The sequence below is a fragment of the Poecilia formosa genome, unplaced genomic scaffold (genome assembly GCF_000485575.1).
Source record: "Poecilia formosa unplaced genomic scaffold, Poecilia_formosa-5.1.2 Scaffold135, whole genome shotgun sequence".
NCBI lineage: Eukaryota > Metazoa > Chordata > Actinopteri > Cyprinodontiformes > Poeciliidae > Poecilia > Poecilia formosa.
Genome location: NW_006800074.1, coordinates 156,625 through 179,378, shown reverse-complemented (window position 1 = coordinate 179,378; position 22,754 = coordinate 156,625). Strand labels below are relative to the sequence as shown.

General features: G+C 37.8%; 4 protein-coding genes across 6 annotated transcripts in view; 2 read left to right on the top strand and 2 right to left on the bottom strand.

Moving 5' to 3' along the window:
* The window catches only part of rbsn (rabenosyn, RAB effector), a 13,607-nt gene extending 12,545 nt beyond the window's left edge, over positions 1–1,062 (bottom strand). For both annotated transcript variants that reach the window (XM_007562255.2, XM_007562254.2), the window contains exon 1: positions 922–1,062. The gene's annotated coding sequence lies outside the window, so the exon portion shown is untranslated. The remainder of the gene's footprint in view (positions 1–921) is intronic.
* A 1,348-nt stretch (positions 1,063–2,410) lies between these two features.
* Positions 2,411–7,305, bottom strand: LOC103145029 (keratin, type II cytoskeletal 8-like). The gene is made up of 9 exons (XM_007562253.2): positions 6,975–7,305; positions 5,860–6,068; positions 5,714–5,774; positions 5,467–5,562; positions 5,202–5,366; positions 4,178–4,303; positions 3,734–3,954; positions 2,972–3,114; positions 2,411–2,772 (listed from the first exon to the last, which is right to left on the bottom strand). Exons 1-9 carry the CDS (start codon positions 7,233–7,235, stop codon positions 2,699–2,701), a joined length of 1,356 nt encoding a protein of 451 aa, XP_007562315.1. The 5' UTR covers positions 7,236–7,305; the 3' UTR covers positions 2,411–2,698.
* A 3,121-nt stretch (positions 7,306–10,426) lies between these two features.
* LOC103145027 (deoxyribonuclease-1-like) lies at positions 10,427–15,176 on the top strand. Its single transcript, XM_016676479.1, has 9 exons — positions 10,427–10,507; positions 10,839–10,927; positions 11,023–11,109; positions 11,190–11,302; positions 11,538–11,650; positions 12,460–12,617; positions 12,716–12,812; positions 12,975–13,086; positions 14,579–15,176. The coding sequence occupies exons 1-9, from the start codon at positions 10,427–10,429 to the stop codon at positions 14,689–14,691; spliced, it is 963 nt and encodes a 320-aa protein (XP_016531965.1). The 3' UTR covers positions 14,692–15,176.
* Positions 15,177–16,031: 855 nt separating this feature from the next.
* Positions 16,032–21,087, top strand: abtb1 (ankyrin repeat and BTB (POZ) domain containing 1). 2 transcript variants are annotated; one of them, XM_007562249.2, is made up of 12 exons: positions 16,032–16,275; positions 17,369–17,431; positions 17,531–17,586; positions 17,703–17,847; positions 17,979–18,138; positions 18,228–18,273; positions 18,442–18,558; positions 18,711–18,823; positions 18,906–19,004; positions 19,093–19,260; positions 19,636–19,836; positions 20,144–21,087. In XM_007562249.2, the coding sequence occupies exons 1-12, from the start codon at positions 16,220–16,222 to the stop codon at positions 20,348–20,350; spliced, it is 1,431 nt and encodes a 476-aa protein (XP_007562311.1). In that variant the 5' UTR covers positions 16,032–16,219; the 3' UTR covers positions 20,351–21,087. The 2 variants fall into 2 exon arrangements, with proteins under 2 accessions (XP_007562311.1, XP_016532052.1); XM_016676566.1 differs by lacking the exons at positions 16,032–16,275; positions 17,369–17,431 and having other exon boundaries at positions 17,531–17,612.
* Positions 21,088–22,754: the final 1,667 nt, after the last annotated feature.

Genomic DNA, 22,754 nt, shown 5'->3' with positions numbered 1-22,754 from the left:
CGACTTCCTGAAAAGTTCAGTCTGAGATTCTGAGAAAATAGGCAGCGCTTTGTGAGGGCAAGTGTTCTTAGGCACCCCAAATGAGATTCAAGGATTCCTCAAACATGCGTGAAAGAAACAAAGCAACACTCAGGGATGCTTTTGATGAGGTAATAATACCATAGCATGTAAAAAGTCAATTTTACATAATATCCCCCCCCATTAAAAGACCAGAATTTTATAGTTCTTGTCTGACTGATGACATAATGTTTAAATATGAAATCAGATGTTCAGATCAGATACTCAGAACTTAACCTTTTTACAGAACACTTTTTTTACTCTTACTTGAGTAATTTCTTGAATAACTTTTTATTTTTACTTGAGTAAAAATATGATGAAGTAGTGCTACTCTTACATTTCTGTAAATACTGGTCCTCTGTTCTTCTCTGCTGTTATGCATGTTTCAATGTCCATTTCAGGTCAAAGCAAGCATGTTAATCCTTAAGGGAATTTACTCACATAAAATCATATAGCAGCAGCTTTATGAATGAGGTATAAGGGTTGAAATGAACTTATATTCAAAACGATACAAGTTTAAAAAGGCATGCACCTATGCATGACAGAGGTTTTTATTGTACTAGATCAGTTAGCTAAATGTAGCTGTCTCCCCATCACTATTCATGCCTCACGGTAACAGTATCTTTTAGCGTGTAGTAATACAACATACAATACCTGGGCATCTAAGTCACTTTTAAAACAACCCATTTGTCCCTTTTCAATCTGGTGTTGCGTCTAACTGTAGCGTTCATCCTCATATAAAGACAGCAGTAAAAATGTTAGCATAACAGGGCTAATATTCCTTTGCTTTGCTTTTTGTTTCTCCCACAGCGCAAAGAGGCACGAAAACGAACAACTTCAACTCGCACATAAACACGTACTAACCCGTTAGTCACCGGGGGAGATCATTTATGATCACAAATGTGTCCGTGAATGAACGTGCTGTTGACAGGTTGATTTTTTTCTTCACAGGTCGACTACAACAGCGTCGGCAGCCCCACCTGATCATGTGATTAGCCTTCCGTTGCTAAGGGAAGAGAAGAAGGACAAATGATACGGAACGCGTGAATCGATTTCAGCAGTTGAGCTTAGACTAAAAGAAGCGCAAAAGAAAAAGATAAAAGTGTGTTTTAGTACTACTTTGGGATGGGGGAAACAAAGAGGGATTCATTTGAATAGAAATGATGTCATACTTCAACTTAAAGAAGAATGAGAATCAGCTTTATTTGTCAAATGTGTGCACACAAACAAGGAATTTGAGTTGGCTCTCAATTAGGATAGTTAAAATATAAACACTTATATGTTTTTAATCTCCTTTTGATTAAAAAATGTTTTGTGTATTTATTATTTTGTTTGTTGAAGCATTTGTGATTCTTATTTTGAAAGGTGCTAAAGTTTTAGTAACTTACTGAAAAGTCTATAAACACATTATATTGAGGATGAGCGCAGTCTGCAGAGATTTAAACATCCATTTTCCTGACCCTAGACCTCCTGGATGGCGGTCAGGCGTGATGACCCTCTCTGTGGATCGTTCTACGCAGTTTGGAGCTGTTTTGTTGGTGCATGTTCTTTTACTGTCCCTCAATCCAAGCCAATAAGTGACAGTAATGCGCTGCTAGTTTACAAGCAAAGAACTTCAACACGCACCTTTTCTCTCTTTTTGCTTATAATGTTGAAATTGTCAGCTGTAAAAAATAAATCCATTTATAAACAATGTTAGTGTTACTAGATTTAGTGTAAAAGAAAATTAACTTGAAATACTTATCTGAAACCCCAGTCCCTTGCTTTATAAGTTACACGTTTGGGCCTTAAGGAGGTTTGGTCTTTCACACTCTCCGTTAGTTCTACTTCTATACATGGAGTGTTTATAGGAGTAAATCTTAAAAACAGCGTTTTTTCAGAAAGTGAATGGGAATCGTAGTTTCCTGGCCAGGCTTGTGTTCATAGTATTTAACCTATTATTCAGACTGAACAATAGCACAGGTGTGTTGAGTTAATCATGCGTGTCTCCATGGTACAAAAGGTGAAACTTTGTACATGTGGTGCCCCAAAATGTCATTTCTGCCATTGCTAACATCAAAACCAAGTACATCATCCAGTTTGTGAACTGGGGCCCCACTGGTTTCAAGGTGGACATCAACTAACAGCCTCTCGTTGTGGTTCCCAGTATAGATGAGCCCAAGATCCAGAGGATGCTTTCAAAGGAAGTCAATTTTGGGGGCTTATGATTTGCTTTAATTTTATTAAGAATTTATGGTGTCGATATGGTGATTTGATGTATTTCATTCAACAATAACATCTGAAAACTGAACGTTTGAGTTGGTTTGCTTCATTTTCTTTTTGATGAACTGAGCAAATAAAGTATAACAATCTATACCACACAGAAATTTTTTTTTTAATTCGTTTAATGTTTTCCACACAAAGTAAGCATTGAAAAGGAAACAGTGGCAGTGGACCTTATCATGGGCATGTTTATATTCTTTCATTATTTTAGACAGCAAATTCAGGGCGAACTATTCTCAAGGCTGTGAAGGTTGATCGGAGTTTCGACACACAATGAGACACAAGCAAATACAGACGACTCTTTCCACTGATGTTATTATCAGTGTGGAATACAAAGACTGGGGATCCGGGAGGCCTGTGCACTGCAGTCTGTTCTGCTTTAGTTGTATGAGATGTCGTGGGTCTCTATTGTTTTGATGAGAATCGGCCCCGATCTCCGCCGCTGATGGTTAGCTGCCAGGAAAGAGGATGTTGAAACAGGTGAAACACACATAACTTACTGCTGCTTCGAGGGACTTGGTTTTTTTTTAATTTTTTTCTTTCAGAAAGAGAAAATAGACAGATTATGGACCAATAAGAGGTCTACTAGTATGTTTTCAGAGGTCAAAAATGGTTGAAAAATACATCAACATTATGATACCCTCATACTCACTTTGAGTGGGTTCTGAGCTCACATCTCTGATGGGTTCTGAGCTCACATGTCTGACGGGCGCTGAGCTCACATGTCTGACGGGCGCTGAGCTCACATGTCTGATTGGTGCTGAGCGGATATTAACCACAGTCTTCTGTCCAAATCTGGGGATGAAAAAGCAGACAGGTATGCAAATGAAGGGCATTAAAGATTAAATGCATTTTTACTCATCCTGTTCTAAATCAGCTGATGTCCCAGTATTCCTCAATTCACCCTACATCATACAGAACTGCAACCTTTACCTGGTCCAGAGGGAAATGACTTGCTCTAGCAAGTGTTATTGTGCTATCATTCCACAGTTTTCTTACATTTGTTCACACACATAAACATGTTTAAGTGTATTGTATAGGACTTTGTATTATTTTTTAATTGTGATAACGATTATTAAAAATAATGATAACACATCGTTGATGACATTTCCCAAATTTCCCCACGAAGTAACATAATTTGACATGCCGACGTGCATGTCTTCGCCACAAGAGGGCAGTATTGCATTACACGTTAATCTAAGGTAAAAACTGGAAGCATGTTGACGTTCATGTTTTCATGAGAATAATTTCTTAAATAATAAGTTAAGCAACAAAGCAACAAAAAAAATGTATATATTTCTGGCTTAGGTATGATCTTGTGCAAAGAAAACCTACATAAAAATAGATCCAAAATTAAATGAAAGATAAATCACTGATATGAATTATAAATGGATAGATTTTTAGCAGCTCTCACCTGTCCTCCTCTCCTTCCATCAATTTCATATAAGTGGAAATCTCAATATCCAGGGCCAGCTTGATGTTCATAAGTTCCTGGTATTCTCTGATCTGCTTAGCCATGACGTGTTTTGCTTCCATCAAAGCTTTCTCCAAGTCCTTGATGCGGTTTTTAGCGTTCAACACAGCTCGTTCCCCATTTGATTCCACCTCACAAATGCTGTTCTGAATTCTGTCACACTGTACAAGATAGAAAAGTGGTGTAAACGTGTGTTTTTCAGTCATTTTTAAGGATTAATAAGAAGTGTGATTTCATATATTCATATATGATTGTACCATATATTCATATATGCTATATGGTGGTTAAAAGCTCTGACAGACAGCGTTTGGTTTTGCAGACTTTTTAAATTAGTTAGATCCTTAAATTTAAGACAGAGACAGAGAGCAGTCCTCTCTTCCTCACCTGTGGTTTTATAACATCAATTTCATGCTGCAGGCGACCGATCAGTCGGTTCATTTCTGCTATTTCCACCTTGGTGGAATGCAGGTCATCACCATACTGGTTTGCTTGGATTGTCATCAGGTCAATCTGGTATTCGTGGGCCGTAGATTGAAGAGAAGGAAACAGTAATTATCATATCAGATAAATAGCACCAGTGGAAAAAGGTCTATCTAATAAACTTTGCCAAAGTTTGGGATTTTTAAGGACTAAAAAGAAAAATATTCGTACAAACAAATAACATAATTACAAAGTAATAAATTAAAGCAGTTTTCAGTTATTTTAATTTTGATTTAAAAAAAACAACATATTAATCTACTACATACAGTAAGCAATGTGTATATGTATGTTAGAACAGAGCAAAGAACTTCCAGAGAAAAATATGTAGTGCTAACTGTGTCTATTTGACCTTCACATATCTCTGTATGCTCAGCAGATAGAAACTAACATCAGAGGACAAAACTTGTGTTGAAACAGAAATAATCACATTAACAGACTGTCTGTCTTGTGCATTTTTGGCTACATCATGTTTGTTCTTCATTTAGTGAAGTTGCTCACAGTGTGTGGAGTGCCGAAAATGCTACAACCACTGATAAAATGCTCCAACCACAAGTTTATTTTAAAGAGATTGTTAGGGGTGTCTGTGATGGACTGGTCCAGGGTGTACCCTGCCTCTTGCCCGAAATGTCTCTTTGGAGATAGACACCAGCAACCCTTCTGACCCCACTGGGGACAAGGGTGTAAGAAGATGGATGGATGGATGTCAGGGGTGTCAATAATTGTGGTGGATTTTGTTAAAAGCAAAAATTTCCAAGCTAATTTAGAAATTATGCCACACTGAAAAAGAAAAATGTACTGAAGTTAGATAGTTTTCATCTCCCCACCCCACTCCCATTTTTAGTGGTACAGATTCTGAAATTATGTTAATATTTTCCTCAAATGTTTGCCAAAGCATAAAGAAAATGAAATAAAAAAGTCTCTTTGTCACCTTTGTTCTGTACCAACGTTCTGTTTCTTCACGGCTCTGAGCAGCAATTTCCTCATAGTGAGCCTTAACATCAGACACAATCTCGTCCATGTTAAGGCTGCGGGAGTTGTCCATCTCCACCACCACGGAGGTGTCCTTCAGGGTGCCCACTAGCTCTGTCATCTCCTTTTATTTGAAAAAAAAAGACAAACAAACAAATAAAACAAAATCCGAGTAAAAATCACATCCCTATAAATTTCATTAGTTAAGAAGTGAGGTTACGCACAGCATTATGAACAGCTTTGAGTAAGTTGAATTCTTCAGTAAGATCTGACAACTTGGTTTCTAGTTCCACCTTAGAGTTGAATGCTGCATCCACATCCTGGTGACCCAAGAAACGACGACTGTTTAGTCAGTAATATGTGTTTGAAATGTTTCGCAATTTCCAAAAATGTTATAATTTTTACAAACATAAAAATGAAAAATGTCATATTTTTTCATGTGCATGATTTTATTTATTTATTTTTTTTTACCTTTTTGAGTTGTACAAAGCAAAACTCTGAGTCAGTCCTCTTGCTGGCCTCTTCTTCATACCTGAAACAACCACAAATATCTTGTAACTTGTGCTGATCTTACCTCTCTTCAACTGAAATCTGTTTCGCAGACAAAAATGTCCCACTTTGATCTGAATTTCTCCAGCGCACCATTCCAGGAACTCGTCTCAGCCTCTAAACGCTTGCCGTCGTTGTGGAGGCCTTCCAGCTGTTTTTGCAGGTTGGCGATGAAGGCTTTATACATGAGCTCAGTACTGGAGGAAGAGGCTGCCTGACTCTGCAGGAGCTGCCACTTGGTTTCCAGCATCTGGTTCTGTTGCTCCAGCAGTTGGACCTGGAACAGAAGCACAAAGCAGGTCCATCCAGTCGGGAAGATTGTTCTTGAACTCTAAAATATCCGCTGTGAGGCTAGTAATATTAGTTCTTCACACATCCTTCACCTACAACAGTATCCACCGGTGATCTTTGGAAAACCGGTGGACACCTTCCATCCTCCTCGCTGCGTAATTCCGAGTCAAACCTCCAGTTTTCAATGTTACTATTAGATTGCTTTAAACTTTTAGATAATGATCTGACTGTACGTTCGGAGACTATAAAGTAACGCGCACAGCTGCATTACTCCAATGCATGCAGTGAAGTTTCTGAAAGGGCCATGTGACTCACCTCCTTCTCTCAAGTGGATGACACAAGCAGTTAGTGGAAAAAAAAATATCTGTCAGTTCTGTTAAAATTTTTTGTTGCGTCCATTCCACAAGGATTGGAGGTTATTATAAAACATGGTCATGCGGATTAATGATGCTGAAGTTTCCCATGTTAAGAGTAATTTTTCTGAGTATTTGGACCATATATTCTGAACAGAATATAACTGTGAAAAAGGCTATGAAACCTTTAAGCATTTCAATGGTTTTGGCATCAGGGGAACTTTATATTAAGAGCTGCATAAAAAAAACAACAACAAAAAAACACCTTCAAAGACTAGTCACATTGGGGCTAAGTTATTCTTACAGATTTGTAAAAATGAAAAACAGGGCTACTTATTTTTATTATTAATTGTAACCATCACTGATGACATGTTCTCCCAGCTTTCCCATTTTGAAGAGTAGCTAAGAGAAATGAGCCTCATGGTCGTACCCCACTGATTGCAGATTTTTTTTTAGGGTGAAACTGATTTTTAAAAAATCTGTAAACAGGTTTTGATGGGAGACATTTTTTTTTTTTTTACCAGAATTTTCCCCCTTACCTTTTTGATGTGTGATGCGAAGCGGTCATTCAGACCTTTAATTTGCTCCTTCTCCTGGGTACGCAGAGCCTGGACTTCAGGATCGATGTCGATCTTCAGAGGAGTAAGGAGGCTCTTGTTTACGGTGACAGGTTTAATGGGAACCACATTGTTTGTGGTGCTGGATTTGGGAACCGGGTTGAATCCCATGGACTTGCTGGTGAAGCCTTCAGAGGTGGAATAAAGTCCAGATTTCCTGTTCTTCTTGATCCTTACACTCATGATGAGATTTCTGTTGGAAGTTGTACTGAGTTCAGGTGGTGCTGGAGCTCTCTTGTGCACATTTATCTGTTTTCACAACTTTATACAGCAAAGACCTGGGTGTGGTGTGATTGTGAAGTTGCATGAATGCAGATTTACCAGTCAGACATCTGCTACTTGTTTTACTCCCACCTACCCCGGCTGTAAAAATGTTTCCTTCTAATTGTTCCTCTGTAATCTAATCTTGCTCATCAGCTCTGGTTTTAGAATCTTAAATGGATTCGAAGTGTATTTTGGGTGCAAGCACTGGGTGTGTTAAGATTTGTAAAGATAAGAACATATGAAAGCATCTGTTGGAAGAACAAAGATGAAGAAGGCTATGTTATTATAAACATCAGTTGGTGAACAGCAAACTGCATAAACGGTGGAAAGTCTGATTAAATAATATTGGAGTAAAAAAATCATCTAACATCTTTCTTTTGAACAAAAAGAGAATTTGATAGCAGGTCGTGTTTCTGTTCTTGACGTATCCCTTTCAACAAATCCAGTTATGGTTCAGAGATAAAAGACACAGAGCCACATCGTCTTTCAGACACACCTTTCAGTTTGCTTAAATGAAACAAAATGAAGCCCACACGCACGCCACCCAAAACCTGTTAGGAATTCTGGCATCTTAACATCTTCAAGCTTTTTCTCTTCACTATAGATTTGTTTGGTGTTTTCTTTACAAAATACTTAGTTATAATATCGACTCTCAACATGCATCAGATACGTTTTCCGTCGTGTATTCTGATACCCCTAAATAAAATCCACTAACTCAGAGAGTCCTGGAGGCAGAACTCTCCAAGTTCGTTATTAGGATTACTTAGTGTGAATCCTAACGTCAGCATACATGCATGTGCGAATAAAGGCCTCAGATGTTAGTTGGAGAACTTTGCTGAAAAACAGCTTCCTGAGAACAAAAGTACACAGCAACAACAAGTCATGGATAAAGTTGTGGAGAAAACTAAAGCAGGGTTAAGTAATTGAAGATAATCTCGAGTTGTTTTGCAAGAATGGAGTGGACAACAATTTTAGTTTCTAGATGAGGAAAGTTGATAGATTGATATCTCAAAAGACTTGCAGATACCGGTTCCACAAAGTACTGACAAAAATGCAGGCACTTCTTTAAGAACAATAGTATAAACAAGTCTTAAAACTACATTTTATTTTCCTTCCCCTTCATATGCACTACTTTATGTTGATCTTGCACACAATTTCTCCCAAAATGTGATGAAGTTTGTGGTTTTGACCTGTTTTGTGAAACAGTTCATTGTAGATCTTTGTTCTTGTTACAGTTTGTGATTGTTTTTCTCAGCAAGTTTTGCTTCCTGCTCTCCTCCCCCCTGCTCTCAGGTACTTATTATCGCACACCGTGTTATTATCTCCCTCACTATACGTCCATATGTTCTGTTGCACTGTGTCAGATCCCCTTTGTTTATGTGTTCCCACCATGGCAGTCGGGCAGCATTTTTTGTTGTTTCTCTATTCTTATACTTCCATTTGTTTATCTTTCAAAATAAAAGCATTTAGCTCCACTCTATGGCTGTTGAGCCCAGGCTTTGTGTCTTTTCTTAACTTGGATTATGAGTGAATGGAATGTGGCCTTGGGATGATTTTCTGCACGGCCATTGTCTAGAATTTGAAGGCCAGGTAATGTTTGAGGTAAACTGACTGGTTCCTATGTAAGATTCCAGTTTGTATGTGCAGAAGGCAAACTACCTTAAAAATATGGAAAGAATCATTGCAACTCAGAAACAAGGAGCCAATCATCAATTGCGCAAGGCAGTAATTAGATGCATTCATGACATTGCGGATGTGGCAGCTTCTGTGATTTCTTGTGTCACACTAGAATGTTTCAAAAGGTCACATTCAGCCAACCGATCCACTGAGTGCTCACCACTGTTTGGTGTTTCTCTATTTGTGGATAACGGCTCTCATTACGGTTCAAAAAACCCCAAAAGCTTTAGAAGCATCTTTGTAATCGTCTTCAGACCAAAGGATCTCAACGACTTTAATTTTCATCTGTTTTTTTTTGTTGTTTTTTTTTAATTCAGGGCGAGTTTTTTAATGTGACGGGTTTTGAGATCTGGTCAGAGCTCTTCAAATAATATCTTACTTCTCTTTAGTAAAGATCAATCTATCATGTGGTCAATCAGAGGAAATTTATGATTTAACAAACAGCTATTCGATTTTTACAAAGGTTGATTTAGACAGCTTTTAAAAAAATAAAAATAAAATAAAATAAAAAATAAAAACCATCATTCCAAAACCAACTTTTGTAGTTACTTGGGTTATCTATAAGTAATTTAAAAAATATATTATAAAATATAATAAAATATAATATATCATAATTTGATAATCTGAAACATTTGAGTGAAATGGAAAAGAAAAACAAAATAAATATGTAAAGGGGCAAAGGCTGTTCGACAGCACTGTGTGTTGTTAAAAAATGAAAAGCTGCAGCGCAGCCTCCTGTTTTCACAGTATTTAAGTAGGAAGTCGTAACCAAGTAATATTAGTCAAATACAGCTGATTCAATTGGCAAAAGGAAGAGAAAGCACCTCTATAAAAACTGAGGTTTTATCAGTTTTTATATGCCTCACAGATGGGGTTAATGCAATACCAGTGGAGGAAGCATGGTGGTGATGATTTGGTCAAAGTACTCTAATGCCAAATGTGAAGTTGTGTGAACTGACATTTACTGTCTTGTCTAGACTTAGTTTAGCAGCACTGAGAAGATTTTAAGATGGAAGGTGAGGTTACTTTCTTTTTTAACATTTCTTCTTTGCACAGTGACTTTGAATTTAACCAAGCCTAATCACCATTAACTGAACAATATAACCTGTCTGACCACTTGCTGTCAAAACGTACTAGCTCAGTACAAATGATCCCTCTTGTCCCCGTGATGGCAACAAACCAATCATCTGTCTACCTTTGAAAAAAAAAAACAAAAATGAAAAAAAAACAACAACAAAAAAAAAAACGGTAGAGACATAAGTTTCTCATGGGATTGGATACAAATTAATGCTGGATACCAGTACTACCTGCTGCTGAGGAGAAGACATTTATATAGTGTGTGTACATTATCAGAGGTAATTCAAGTTAGGGATTCAAAAAGCATAATTTTAAATGTATGTTTTAGAAAACTGTTTCCCCATCTCTTGTCAGGCATGAAGATTGCTTCATTCAACGCACAGAGGTTTGGAGTGACTAAAGTCTCAGACCCAGATGTCCTGTCAACTCTTGTTAAGGTAAAAACAAAAATCAGACATGGCTACTTTCAGAAGCTCCATGTGTTTTATCAGGCAGCAGGGACCCTGTGATCAACTCATCACATAATCACAATTATATTTACAAAGAGCCTTTAAAATCTTGTCATTTTTGGAGAGCAGCCAGGAGTAGTTTTAAATCTGAAAATGAAAATTCTTCAAACTAATTAAGTGATAGTGTTTCGATGCTTTATGAAGACCTTCAAAGAAATAAATAAATAGAAACCATCAATGTCACACATTAGTCAGAGCCTGAGTGTGTTTTATTCCACTGTAGATCCTGTATTGTAACAGAAGCCTTTGCCTTTTATAGATCGTGTCTCGATATGACATCATAGTTATTCTGGAGGTGGTGGATGTGAGTGGGGCCTCCATCAAGCTGTTCCTGGCAGAACTGAACAGGTGACTGTATGTTTTTATTTTTGCCCTTTAAGCCAAACTCACTTTAAGCCTTTGAGAGTAGAAAAATAACCGGCCGTCCTTTGAGAGTGTCTCAGGGTGAACACGTCCCACCACTACGCCCTGCAGCTCAGCGCCCGCCTGGGAAGGACCAGATACAAGGAGCAGTTTATGTTTCTCTACAGGTAAACGCCGTCGCCGTGTCGACTGTCTCAGCGCCGCAACACAGAGCTGTTTAAATGAGACATATTTATTCAACTTTCAGGGATGACATGGTGGATCTGATTGACTCCTATCAGTATGAAGACAATCAGGAGAACGATGTGGACGCGTTCGCAAGGGAGCCTTACGTTCTCTACTTCAAACCTCACAACACTGGTCAGCTTCTGCAGCTCGTCTTTTAACACAAACAGGCAGCGTTGTCAGAGTTCCAAGATTTAGTGGAGTCTGCTGCTTGTCTGAGTCATGGCTGCATGACCGCGTCTGTCTCTCCTGTTTGAATAAAGGAGATTTATTTTGACGTATAAGTAGAAGGGAGAAATAGCAAGTTTGTCAGGTTTGTGCTCTCTCCTGCCACACGTGCAGTTTCATGAATGTTACATATTTGTTGCAGTGCTGAAGGATTTGGCGCTGATCCCAGTTCGTGCCACACCTCAGGACTCAGAGAAAGAACTGGATGAGCTGTATGATGTCTTCCTGATGGTCAGAGACAAATGGAAAACTGATGTAAGAATTTGAGCTCATTTGACACAAACTCTGCCATATCACAGCGTTATCAGTGCTGCTAACTGATGTGAGATTTACCTCACATCAGTGAGCCACAAACCTTTTGGGGATGATGTAATAATATCAGACAAAGTAGCACAAAGCTCTAAAACTCAAGAAACCTAATCAGAATCCACATGTAATTTAACCTCAGTATAAATTAGTTAACTAAGAGTGTAATGAAGACAAAGTGATGCAGTAGACATGTCAAAGATAACGTAAGGTGAGGTAATAACACCATAACCCCTTCCACAAAACACTTAGTGGCAGGTCTTGGATCTCTTTTCCATTTGTTTTGTGAACAGGTCAAACAGGTGAGGTCAGTTGTTCCTTTAACATGAACAGGGCAGATGGTTTGAGTTGATACAAAAGTGGATGGAACCAAACCAGGGCAAATCTGAAAACAAACAAGAGGCGGAGGCAGCAAAAGCTTTTAAGACAAATCAGATGTTTGCCTTCCACCAGGACAAGAACCTTAAACCAAAATCCTCCATGGGATGGTACTGATGTGTCAAATTCTGTGAAGTCATCAGAGCAGACGTGGTTGATCAGCATCACATTCCACACTTTTCATCTCTGTGTTGCGTCTCTCACTTTTTCTTCCACCTCACAATACACTACTTTGGATTGATCTATCACCAAAAGCAACCAATAAGCACATTGAAATTTGTGTTTGTAATATGATAAAATGTAAATTTCAGAGGGCATTAATAATTCATAGAGCTCTGCAAGAAATGGTTTTATTTACTTTTATTTCCCTTTCTTTCTAGAACGTAATGATCCTGGGGGATTTCAGAGCAGACGGTGCCTCTGTCACCGACAAGCAAATGCAAAACATTCGAATACGCAGTGACATAAATTTCCACTGGCTAATTGCTGATGATGTGGATACAACTTCAGTGACAACAAATAATCACACCTACGACAGGCAAGGTTTATTTTTACAGAGCTTATGACAGGCATTGTGCCTTTGGAACACAAGCTTCAATACCCAAGCTCAATTAAGAAACCTTATTTCTTATGCAGGATTGTTGTGTATGGAGATGATCTGTTGGCAACCATAGTGCCAAACTCTGCCAAGGCCTTTAGTTTCCAGAAAGAGTTTAACCTGACAGATAAAATGGTGAGATATGGTGAGCTTAAATAAGCTTTTCTTTATGTAAAAGCAAAAGCTTTTACATAAGGAAATATTTAACAGGAAAATACTTTTCCTGTTAAATATTCATACAGGAATATTTAACACTTAGTTAAATATTCCTGACTTAGTGCAAACATGCTCCACTAGGCGCTCAGAGTCAGCGATCATTATCCGGTTGAGGTCGAATTAATCAGTGCGTCTCCTTTCTGGCTGGCAAGACGTGGAAACGCTACGGGATCAGTTAGCAGAGCTGCAACAGGTAACAATTCAATTGTAATTTATTATGACTACTAAGTGTTAAAAGGAAGGTCACTGAAGCTAAATGAATATTTACTTAATGATTGCTTCCTCTGAACTTCTGCAGTTGTGCTTGAGGGCGAGGCTGCAGTTCAAATATGTATGGAATTTGGGAGTGTGTTTTAACTTGGAAAATATTTAGATTTGTGATGTGTTCAGTTAAAAGTTGCTGTTGCATTAATTAGTTTGAGGATAGATGTAGATCATTGTGTTATCACATTGTCCAAATGAGTGCAGCTGTGCTGCATTTTTAGTTGTTTCCCCACTTCTACACACCAAATAGGTTGTTCACATTTCCCTGCAGAATGTGATGACATTGCAATGGATATAAATTAACCATTAAATTCAATAGACACAAAACACTGACCTGTGAGGACTGGAGGTAACGCCACAGGTCCAAAGTGATTGTAAAAGCCAGTTCCTTCAGGTTCTGCATTTGTATACTAAAAATTCAAAGATTAAGCAAAAAATATCTCCTATTAATTAAAGGAATTAAAGTATTTATTAAAGGAAATACTTTTGCCTTACTTAACTTAAAGACTACAGAGAAAATGAGAGGGCAATAAAAACACATTATATGCTATAAACTCAGTTATTTCTTGTACTTCTTGAATAGGACACCCTCAATGAAACAGATAAAAAACATTAGTTTGGATTAGGTCCATGTTTGAATGATTTCAGTCAAAAGAACATGATTTATCAAAGAATTGAAAGTCTCAGGGAATCAGACCTTATCTTGTTTGAAAACCTTTCATAAAAGAAACAGATTATTTTGGACACAAAATGTTGCAAAGAAAATAAAAGTTGAGCAGAACAACAGGACATTGCTCATAATAAGAACTATTGTTCGTCTGTCAAAACACTTTTAATTTTTTTGCACTGCAGTAAAAATCTGCATATTATTTATTTTTGCTCTGTATCTCTTCTTTACTGAAGTGGGGCCTTTCATACCTTTCATACCAGGCGCTTATGTCTGCTGATTGATTCAGCTTGTTGTGAAAATGGTGTAGTTGTCAATCAACTTGCTGCCGCAGGTTATTACGTAGAAATGAACAAAGAAAACTAATCAGAAATGTGATGTGTTTTTTTTTTTTACATTGCTGGGAGACTGCCAGTCCTTCCACGCAGCCTTTCCAGGAACTAAATGAGCGGCCTAACAAGCTCCTATTTTTTATTTTTATTTTTTTTGCAGTGCTACGGCATGCCTTTGTGTTCAGTCAGATCTGACAGGACTTCACTGTCACTATGCTGATCATATTTTTCATATTTTCTGATCACGACTAACCCAGAAATTAAAGTAAATTAAACCGATTATACATTTGGTAACTTTGACTTAATAGTATAAGTGATAATAAAAACCAGTAAAAATAGTAAATGCATTTGAACTTAAAAGCAAAAATAAAAACACAACTTTCTAATCACAGTGATGTTTTCCCTGTATTCTCTGTTCTAAGGGAGTTTGCAGGATGAAGTGATGAGCTTGCAGAAAGAAATCCTCCTGCTGCAGCGAGAAACGCTTCAGCTTCAAATCTCCTATCTGAAAAAGAAACTTGCCTCAGTTGAATGAACGAAGTGACTAGAAGATTTCAAATACCACTGTTTCATTTAGTATGTAGCCAGAACATATGTGTTGAAATGGTTTTTGCAAATTGTTTGTGATTTTGTTTGGCTATTTAGTGTATTTTATTCTGATTCTTTTTTTGTTTTTATTCAAATACTTTTTACTTTTATATTATGTGTTTGCTTGCTGTCAGTTCAGTGCTTTTTAGAGAATGCTCAACTGGCTTCACAGTGGTACTTCCCAGAGTGCCTTTACTGTAAGTAAATACATATCACGGGGTGTTTGATTTAAAGCATTAGAAACATAAAGTGGGCTTGCAAAGTTGAAATATACAGTTAATCCCAAAATTATTCTTACTTCTGGCAGATTTGGATTTAAATTTATTATTAAACAAAAAATAAATAAATAAATAAAAAATCTCATTTTTAAATTACAAATAGATACAAATATATTTTAATTCACGTTTGGTCAAAAAGTGTCATGTCTTTAAAGTTTTATGATAGCCATGACTATTACAGCACCCAAACATGTCTCATTATTACTGACTAGCTTTGTGAATGTTTTCACTGGTAGTTTTATCCATTCATCTCTGGTGATGAGCTTCAGGTGTTTGAAGTTGCAGATCACTTTGACATCACCATATGCTCCCTTCTCCGATTTTATATTAGATTTAAGACAGGACTACCACTTTGGATCACTGTCATGCTGAAACATCCAATATTTCCCAAGACTGAGTTCCTCTAAGACCGCCTGAGGTTCTTGATAATCTTGACACAGTCTTCCCGCTGCCAGTGACCATGAATTATTGTAAACATGCTCCTTTACTGTAAGCAAAACATATAAATAATTTATGTGTTTGCTGGGACATCTATATTGACCACATGAAACAGGCTGAAGTTAACACATTTGCTGTAAGTCACCAAACAAACTGCTGAGCATAATGTTCTGATCACGTTCATTTGTAATTGTTCACAAAACAGCAAGAAAAATAAAGATAAAAAAGGAAAATATATTTAAACAATAAATAGCCAATATTTTATACCTATATCTTTTTTGTCTTTGCACAATTGTGTTTTTAAATCTTGAGGATGATTCAACGCATTGACATGTGATGCATTCAAGCTACACAAGTTAGCTCGAATATTCCCAAATTACAGAGAGAAAAAAACTCGGTCAGTTAAATTAACTCTTGTAAAAAAAATACTGTGTTAGTATTTAAATAAAAAGGTACAAAAATTTCGAAATCATTTGTAACATTACCGTAGCATTAACTACACATCTCACATTTGTTCTTGTCTCGGCTTCTCGGGTTACTACGTTTCCGTAAGTCAACTAAAGTAAGCTTGGTAGTCACGTGACTGGCCCCTTTAACGAAAACACAGAGGCTTCGAAAAGGCAGCAGCGGCGATTTGTCAACAAGGTGTGAGACACTGTCAACTTTCTCTTCGTCCTTCGAGCTCCACCTGCAGCCACACCAAACCGGCAGACAGGCCGTCTCAATGCATTTCAGAGGACCGAGAACTCCGAGGCGGCCATGGATGTGTACGACTTGTTTAGTAGTTGCAGAAAGGGCGACATTTGTAGAGTCAGGTAAACAGCGGCTCTGTTAACGTCGTTTTGGTTTGCATAAACATTGTTTCACAAGCATCTGCTTCATCAGGCTGACACCTGACATAGATGTGCGATAAAAGAAAAATAAATAATTAGCCCTGTCCTGTCCCGCTAACTGCTGTTAAACGATGTTTTTGCTCGGAACCAGAAGCGGAAGATTGCTAACATTAGCACCGATGACCCAGCTTGTCAGGCTAACGTTTGTAGGTCAGAGTTTTTGTGTGCAATATTTAACATTAAAATCTTTAATATTGCTTGCTGTATTTTGCAGCGATATACAGCATTAAGTCTTTTTCTATAAGATACATTTTCGGTTTTTGTCTTAAAACATTTATTTGCTTAAGCCTTTTGCACGTTCTACTCTAATTAAACTATCTTAATTTGTCTATTTCAACTGTGTTTAACGTATCGATTTCTTGATATTGTGTACAAGTTCAGCACTTTGTGGACCTTCGGTTATTTTAAGGTGCTTTATAAATAACTAGAAAGACATTTTCACCCATCAGATGAATACTAACAACGTGCACAGCTAAGTCACTATTGCTGATGTAATTTTACTTTATGGGTAAAATAAGAGTGAAATATGGATTTAGTACTACTTTACTGTCGTTTGGAAAATACTTTATTTTTGATCATGTTAAAAGAACCCAGACAAAATAAACAAAATGGCATACAACTGAATAGTAAATCCTTCTCCTAGTCCACACCGTAAAACATATAAAAAGACTATCATTAAAATATAAACTTTGTGACCATTACTTGTAATAATAGTAATGATGATGGTGATGATGATAGTAATAATTATACAGAAATTACATTCATAGCAATGAATTTCAGATTAGTGGTACAAATAAAAATAGACATTTCAAACAAAATACTTAGATTATTTTTTCCTTGCAAAGAAACATTACTTTGTTGCATTTCTTGTATTGTCTGTCTCAGATTAATTTTTTTCATAAATTCTTTTGTTTTATTGCCTATAAATAAAACCTCTCCCTCACTTAAAACGGAGGATAAGGACTGATGGTAAACTGAATATGTTCACAGATCAGGCTTTATGGTTCTCTTTAAGGTACCTTGTTGAACAAAGGGATGTGGACCTCAATGTGAGAGATAAGTGGGACAGCACACCTTTGTAAGTATGTTGTTTGCAGACCTGCAGTTATTCTAATGCTATTTACTACAAAGCATTATCATAACAGTATCCTAAGAAAAAGAGCTGCTTTTCCTGCAGGTACTATGCATGCCTCTGTGGCCACGAGGAGCTGGTCCAGTACCTGTTGGCTAGTGGTAAAATTGAATTTTCACTGGATAAAGTGAGATTTTCATAATAAAAGGATGTTTGCTGAAGGATTCTAGATTTTGATTGTTTTTTTTTTTTTTTTTTTGTGTGGATTTACTTCCAGGGGCCAAGTGTGAAGCCAACACATTCGATGGTGAAAGATGTGTGTATGGCTCCCTGAACGACTCAATCAGACGCCTGCTCAAAGATTACAAGTGCGTCAGCGTCCGTGCCATGCAGCGCAATGATTTTAACTACTTCCTACACATGTAAGTGTGAAGATTTTCTCTTTTTTAGGGTATTAACTTAGCTTTTGGGGGAAAAAAACACAAATATATTACTAACGCTTGCAAAGGTAAAACAGTTTAGTATAAAACATATCCCTGCTGTTTCCCTTCAGGTTGTTAGAGCAAGGTCAGCACAGTGATGTCAAGTTCCTGGTTCATGGGCAAATGTTTGCAGCTCACCGGTGTGTTCTCAGCGCACGTTCAGAGTACTTCACCGAAATGTTTGAGACAAAATGGAAAGGAAAGAACCTTATAACCCTCAAACATCCCTTGGTAATTTTGAATTTTACTTAAATAAATAAATTTGTCTCCTTCAAGTGATAAACTTTATTTTATTGGAACAAAAACTGTTTTGATTTTAGATCAATCCTGCAGCCTTTGGAGCAATTCTTCAATATTTTTATACCGGTGAGTGTTTTTTTTTCTTTTCTTTTTTCATCTATGCTATATTTTAATACAAAAGAAAATAGAGACTGAAATAAATAGAAAACAACCTAATTAACTCTAATTAGACTAATTTAAAAAAATGCCTAACAAAAAAGTGTGAACTTTATTAGTTGTTTCATAATGTTACAGGACGAATGGATATTGATATAAGTCTGGTGGAAGACTGCAGGCGACTCGCTAAGCAGTGCAAGATGGCAGACCTTATGGAAGAACTGGAGAATAAATGTAAACAGGTCTATGAATTTGGTAAGACTGCTAGTTAATATGTGCATTGTGTAGTTCATAATTCATATTGCTGATTTATCTCTTTCTTTTTCTCTTCTGGAGCTTTGATTGTTTTGGTTCACCATGAATTATAATCTGAAAAGGTCTCTTTTTCTTCTCCTGTCATTTTGAAGTGTCCAACAAGCCTGGAACCTGTGTCAAAGTTCTTAGCCTTGAGCCTCACACCTGTCAGCTCCAAGAGGAGATGGCCCAGTTGGCAGACTGTGCACTACCCACTGAACTAAGAGTGAGACGCTAAACCCAGTGAAATCCTGATGCTAAACACAGAACAACTGCTACTTACATACTCTTCTTTCTTTTTGCCCCAGGTTGGATTTGGTGAACTTCCCTTTAATAGGGTTGATCTGTTCCCTACTTACCCTGATATCTGTTTCAGAGTGGAGGGTTTCGATTTCTTATGTCACAAGGTAAGGAATTTCAAAGCCCACAAACGTGAATCCAAACCCTAAAATTATTGTTCTGGTAATGTCAGATTTTCATAATGTGTGTTTTCAGGCTTTTTTCTGTGGGCGCAGTGATTATTTTAAGGCCTTACTGGAGGACCACTTCAGTGAGGGCCAGCAGCTGCATTCGCAGCCCAGCACCCCGGTGATAACGCTGCACAACATCTCCCATGAAGTCTTTATTCACATCATGTATTACATCTACACTGACGACACAGAGGTGTGTGTGTGTGTGTGAATACAGTCGGAAGCTTTTAAAGTGCTGTGAAAAAGAATGATCCATTTATTCTGGTTTAAACGTTTTAAATCATCAACCCAATTTTATTACCAGACAAATTTAAGTGTAGTTATGCCATTTTCTACATAGGATTTTTATTTTTCAGGAAATTCATTTATCTGTTGAAGTGGATTAATGTAATATTGAAAAGTTTAAAAATCATTTATTAAATTACCACCACAATAAATAATTAAACATCAGGAGCTTACTGAGTTCTTACTCAAAACAACAGTGATGTTTTCCATTCAGCGGGATTGCCAACACTTTTCTTTTAATGCGCTCATCTTTAACGCTGATCGGTTCTTCTTCCCCGTCCAGCTGACGATGGACAGCGTGTTTGACGTGCTGTGCGTGGCTGACATGTACCTGCTGCCGGGGCTGAAGCGTCTCTGCGGGAAGACGCTCGCCAAGGCGATTTGTGAGGACAACGTCCTGCACATGTGGAAGACGGCCAAGCTCTTCCGTCTTTCTCGGCTGGAGGATCAGTGCACGGAGTTCATGGCAAAGATCATTGAGCGGGTAGGCGTCTTTGTGTGACCCTCATCGTGGCTCAGTTACCTGTGATTTCAAACCTGGGTGTTACTGACTATGGTTTGTAATGTTTACTCCTTGATTCATTTAGCGAGGTCTGAAGTAGCTGACGGTCATTTTGAGAAAAAGATAAAATGATGATGAATCTAAAATTAATTAAGGCAAAACAGAAAAATATATAAAAAAAAATAGAACTGTGATGCTTTATGGCGCAGCTCTAGATGATCAGGTCAGACACATCCAGTTCCTCCTCCAGATGCATTCACGCCTGTGTACCTGCCATCTCTGTCCACAGCTGGTGGAGAAGGACGAGTTTGCCGAGATGATAAAGGAGGACGCTGCGTCGCTGGAGGAGCGACAGGAGACGGACTCTGTCCCTCTGGTGGATGACATCCGCTTCCACATCGCCAGCAACGTGCAGACGTACAGCGCCATCGAGGAGGCCAATCAGAAGCTGGAGGCTCTGGAGGAGCTGCTTTCCAGCATCAATATTGACTGCTGAGCAGAGTTCATCAGATTCCTCTATCTGGTGCAGAAATGTTAAGGTCGTGTTTGGAGGGAATCTTTAGTGAGGTGAGAAGAAAAACATATGCATCTTTATGTTTGCAGGTTCTATTTCATTTACAGCGTATGGCACAGATTGTACTGTATGTGAACGGAGGTGGTTGTTGGGGAGTTTAGCTCATTTCAAAGGAAGTCCTTACCAAACAAGAGGAAAGTTATCTGGTTCGTACTGACATTAAACTCTGAGATTGGCTGTGAAGAAGAAGAAGGGTGACATATTAATAACAGAATACTTTTGCATTATTCATGCATGAAATTAAAATGATCTGCAGCAGCTAGATTTAATGTAACGTTTTTCATGTGTATCATGTAAAACGTCAAGAAATTGTATTTTAATGCTTTAAAGAGGCAACATGGAGAGCATGTATTGCTCTAATTCTCACATTTCAGAACAATGTGGTTAAAAAAAAAATCTTTCCTCCCTTTACTAGTTCAGATAACGTCCTGTTAGTCTTCTGTTTTATTAAATTGTGTTTTGTGGTTACTTGAAAGTATTTTGTGGCTCTCCTTCACCTCACTGCTCGAACTGTGGGATTCCCTCTGGTATCTTTACACATATCACCCTCTAATCCACTCTTGCACTTTGCTTCAGTTGAACATGGAGCTTATTTTTCCAGCAAACCCATTTTGCCTTATGTGTGTAGCAAGTAAATAAAATAAAAGTTGTGAACAGTGCTGTCTATTTTTTTTTTATCTCCTGTTGTAAAAATATTTTCTCGAGGTCTTGCATTAGAACTTGCATTATTATTTGGCTTCATAAATGACTAAATCAAATTTTTTAGTAGTCTCTTAGACATTCATCTTACTATGCTGGTTAGAAGTTTATTTACAATTGTCAGCATGACTGTCATATTAAATTTAGGCTTTTAATTATTTCTACTGTTCTTTCAGGGAAGAATTATGCAATAAACTTAATCAGTTTTAAAAACAAGAACTAGATGCTAAAGTTGCAATTTATTTGTCTTTGCATTTCTTTGCAGAGTCAAAATAACAATTCCGATTCAAAGAAAAAAGTCAACATTTTGTGCATTTCTGTTAATAATAAAGGAGATTTGATGCAACATAGGTCACCTTCCGGAAGGAGTTCTATTGGCAGCCTGAAGATGGCAGCATTTCTTATTTTATCTTCAAGCGCAGCCTTTCAAAGCTTGTGGGCTTCCTCTCAGTAGAGTGGCTGCATTTAAGACTTCACCATGTTCTGTGAACCAGGGTTTTATCCAGCCAGGACTCTGTACTCGTGGGAATGTTGTCTGAAAGGAGTCATTTCACAGTCATTCACAATCTTCACAAGTTCACTGCAACATGAAGGATAGGATGTAAATAAGTGACACTGCATGCATGTCTTTGCTCAGATCTGTATGCATGCTGGCCTGCGTATTTTGCTCTAGATTTTGTCTCTTGCACCCATGTAGCCTCCATCAGGCTCATTCCAAAGACTCTAGGAGGCAATAACAAAGCTGTACATCAGCTTAATGGAGCCCCCTGTTATGAGCTCAAATCACAGCAGTGCAGCGGAGCAGCTGTTAGGACAAATTACGGTGAAGTTCAACACTGTCGCCATCCTATAGAAAACAAAACTGCTGGCTTCCAGCCTGTGCCTGCTGAATGCTTATAAGAAATAAGCAATCCAATTAGTTTTCACTCAGAGATTCCTCCCCAAATGTTTTATAGTTGTTGCTAAGCCACTCACTTTTGTTTTTACTCTTGGGTGGGAAAATCTGGACTGCTGCATCCTGCTTCAGACAAACAGACATTATGCTTTAGATGTTGTTCAGTTTCCCTTGGAGAATCTGTTTTAAAGTCAATGTTGAAAGACTTCAACTTCAAAAGAAACCTCAAGGCTGAGAGGAGCCACGTGAGGTGTGAAAACTAATTGCTGACAAAATCAGTTTAGTTGTTTTAGACATGAAGTGTAGCCTTTATTACTGTAAGTGATAAAAAAGTAGCAGTAATGCATTTGTTCTGCACATTATGTGTTTGCATCCCACACATATAAAGATGAATGACTTCCCTTTCTTAATCCATGGGCTTTAAAATGATGTCACTTGAACCTTTGTAGCTACAACAGTTGTACCTCTTACAAGAAGGCTTTCCACCAAGCTTAGGAGTGTTTATAGGAATGTCTGAGGTTTCTTTCATAAATGCATTTGTGAGATCAGACGCTGATGCTGGACAAGGGGAGCTGTTCAACTCATCCCAGAGTTCCTCTATAGAGTTGAAAGTAGGACAATGTGCAGGCCTGTTCTCCCACACCAAACTCTCTCATACTGGACTTTGCTTTGTGCACTGGCTGCAAACTTGAAAGGGTTCACGGAAAAGTACCCACTGTTCCTTGAGCTATC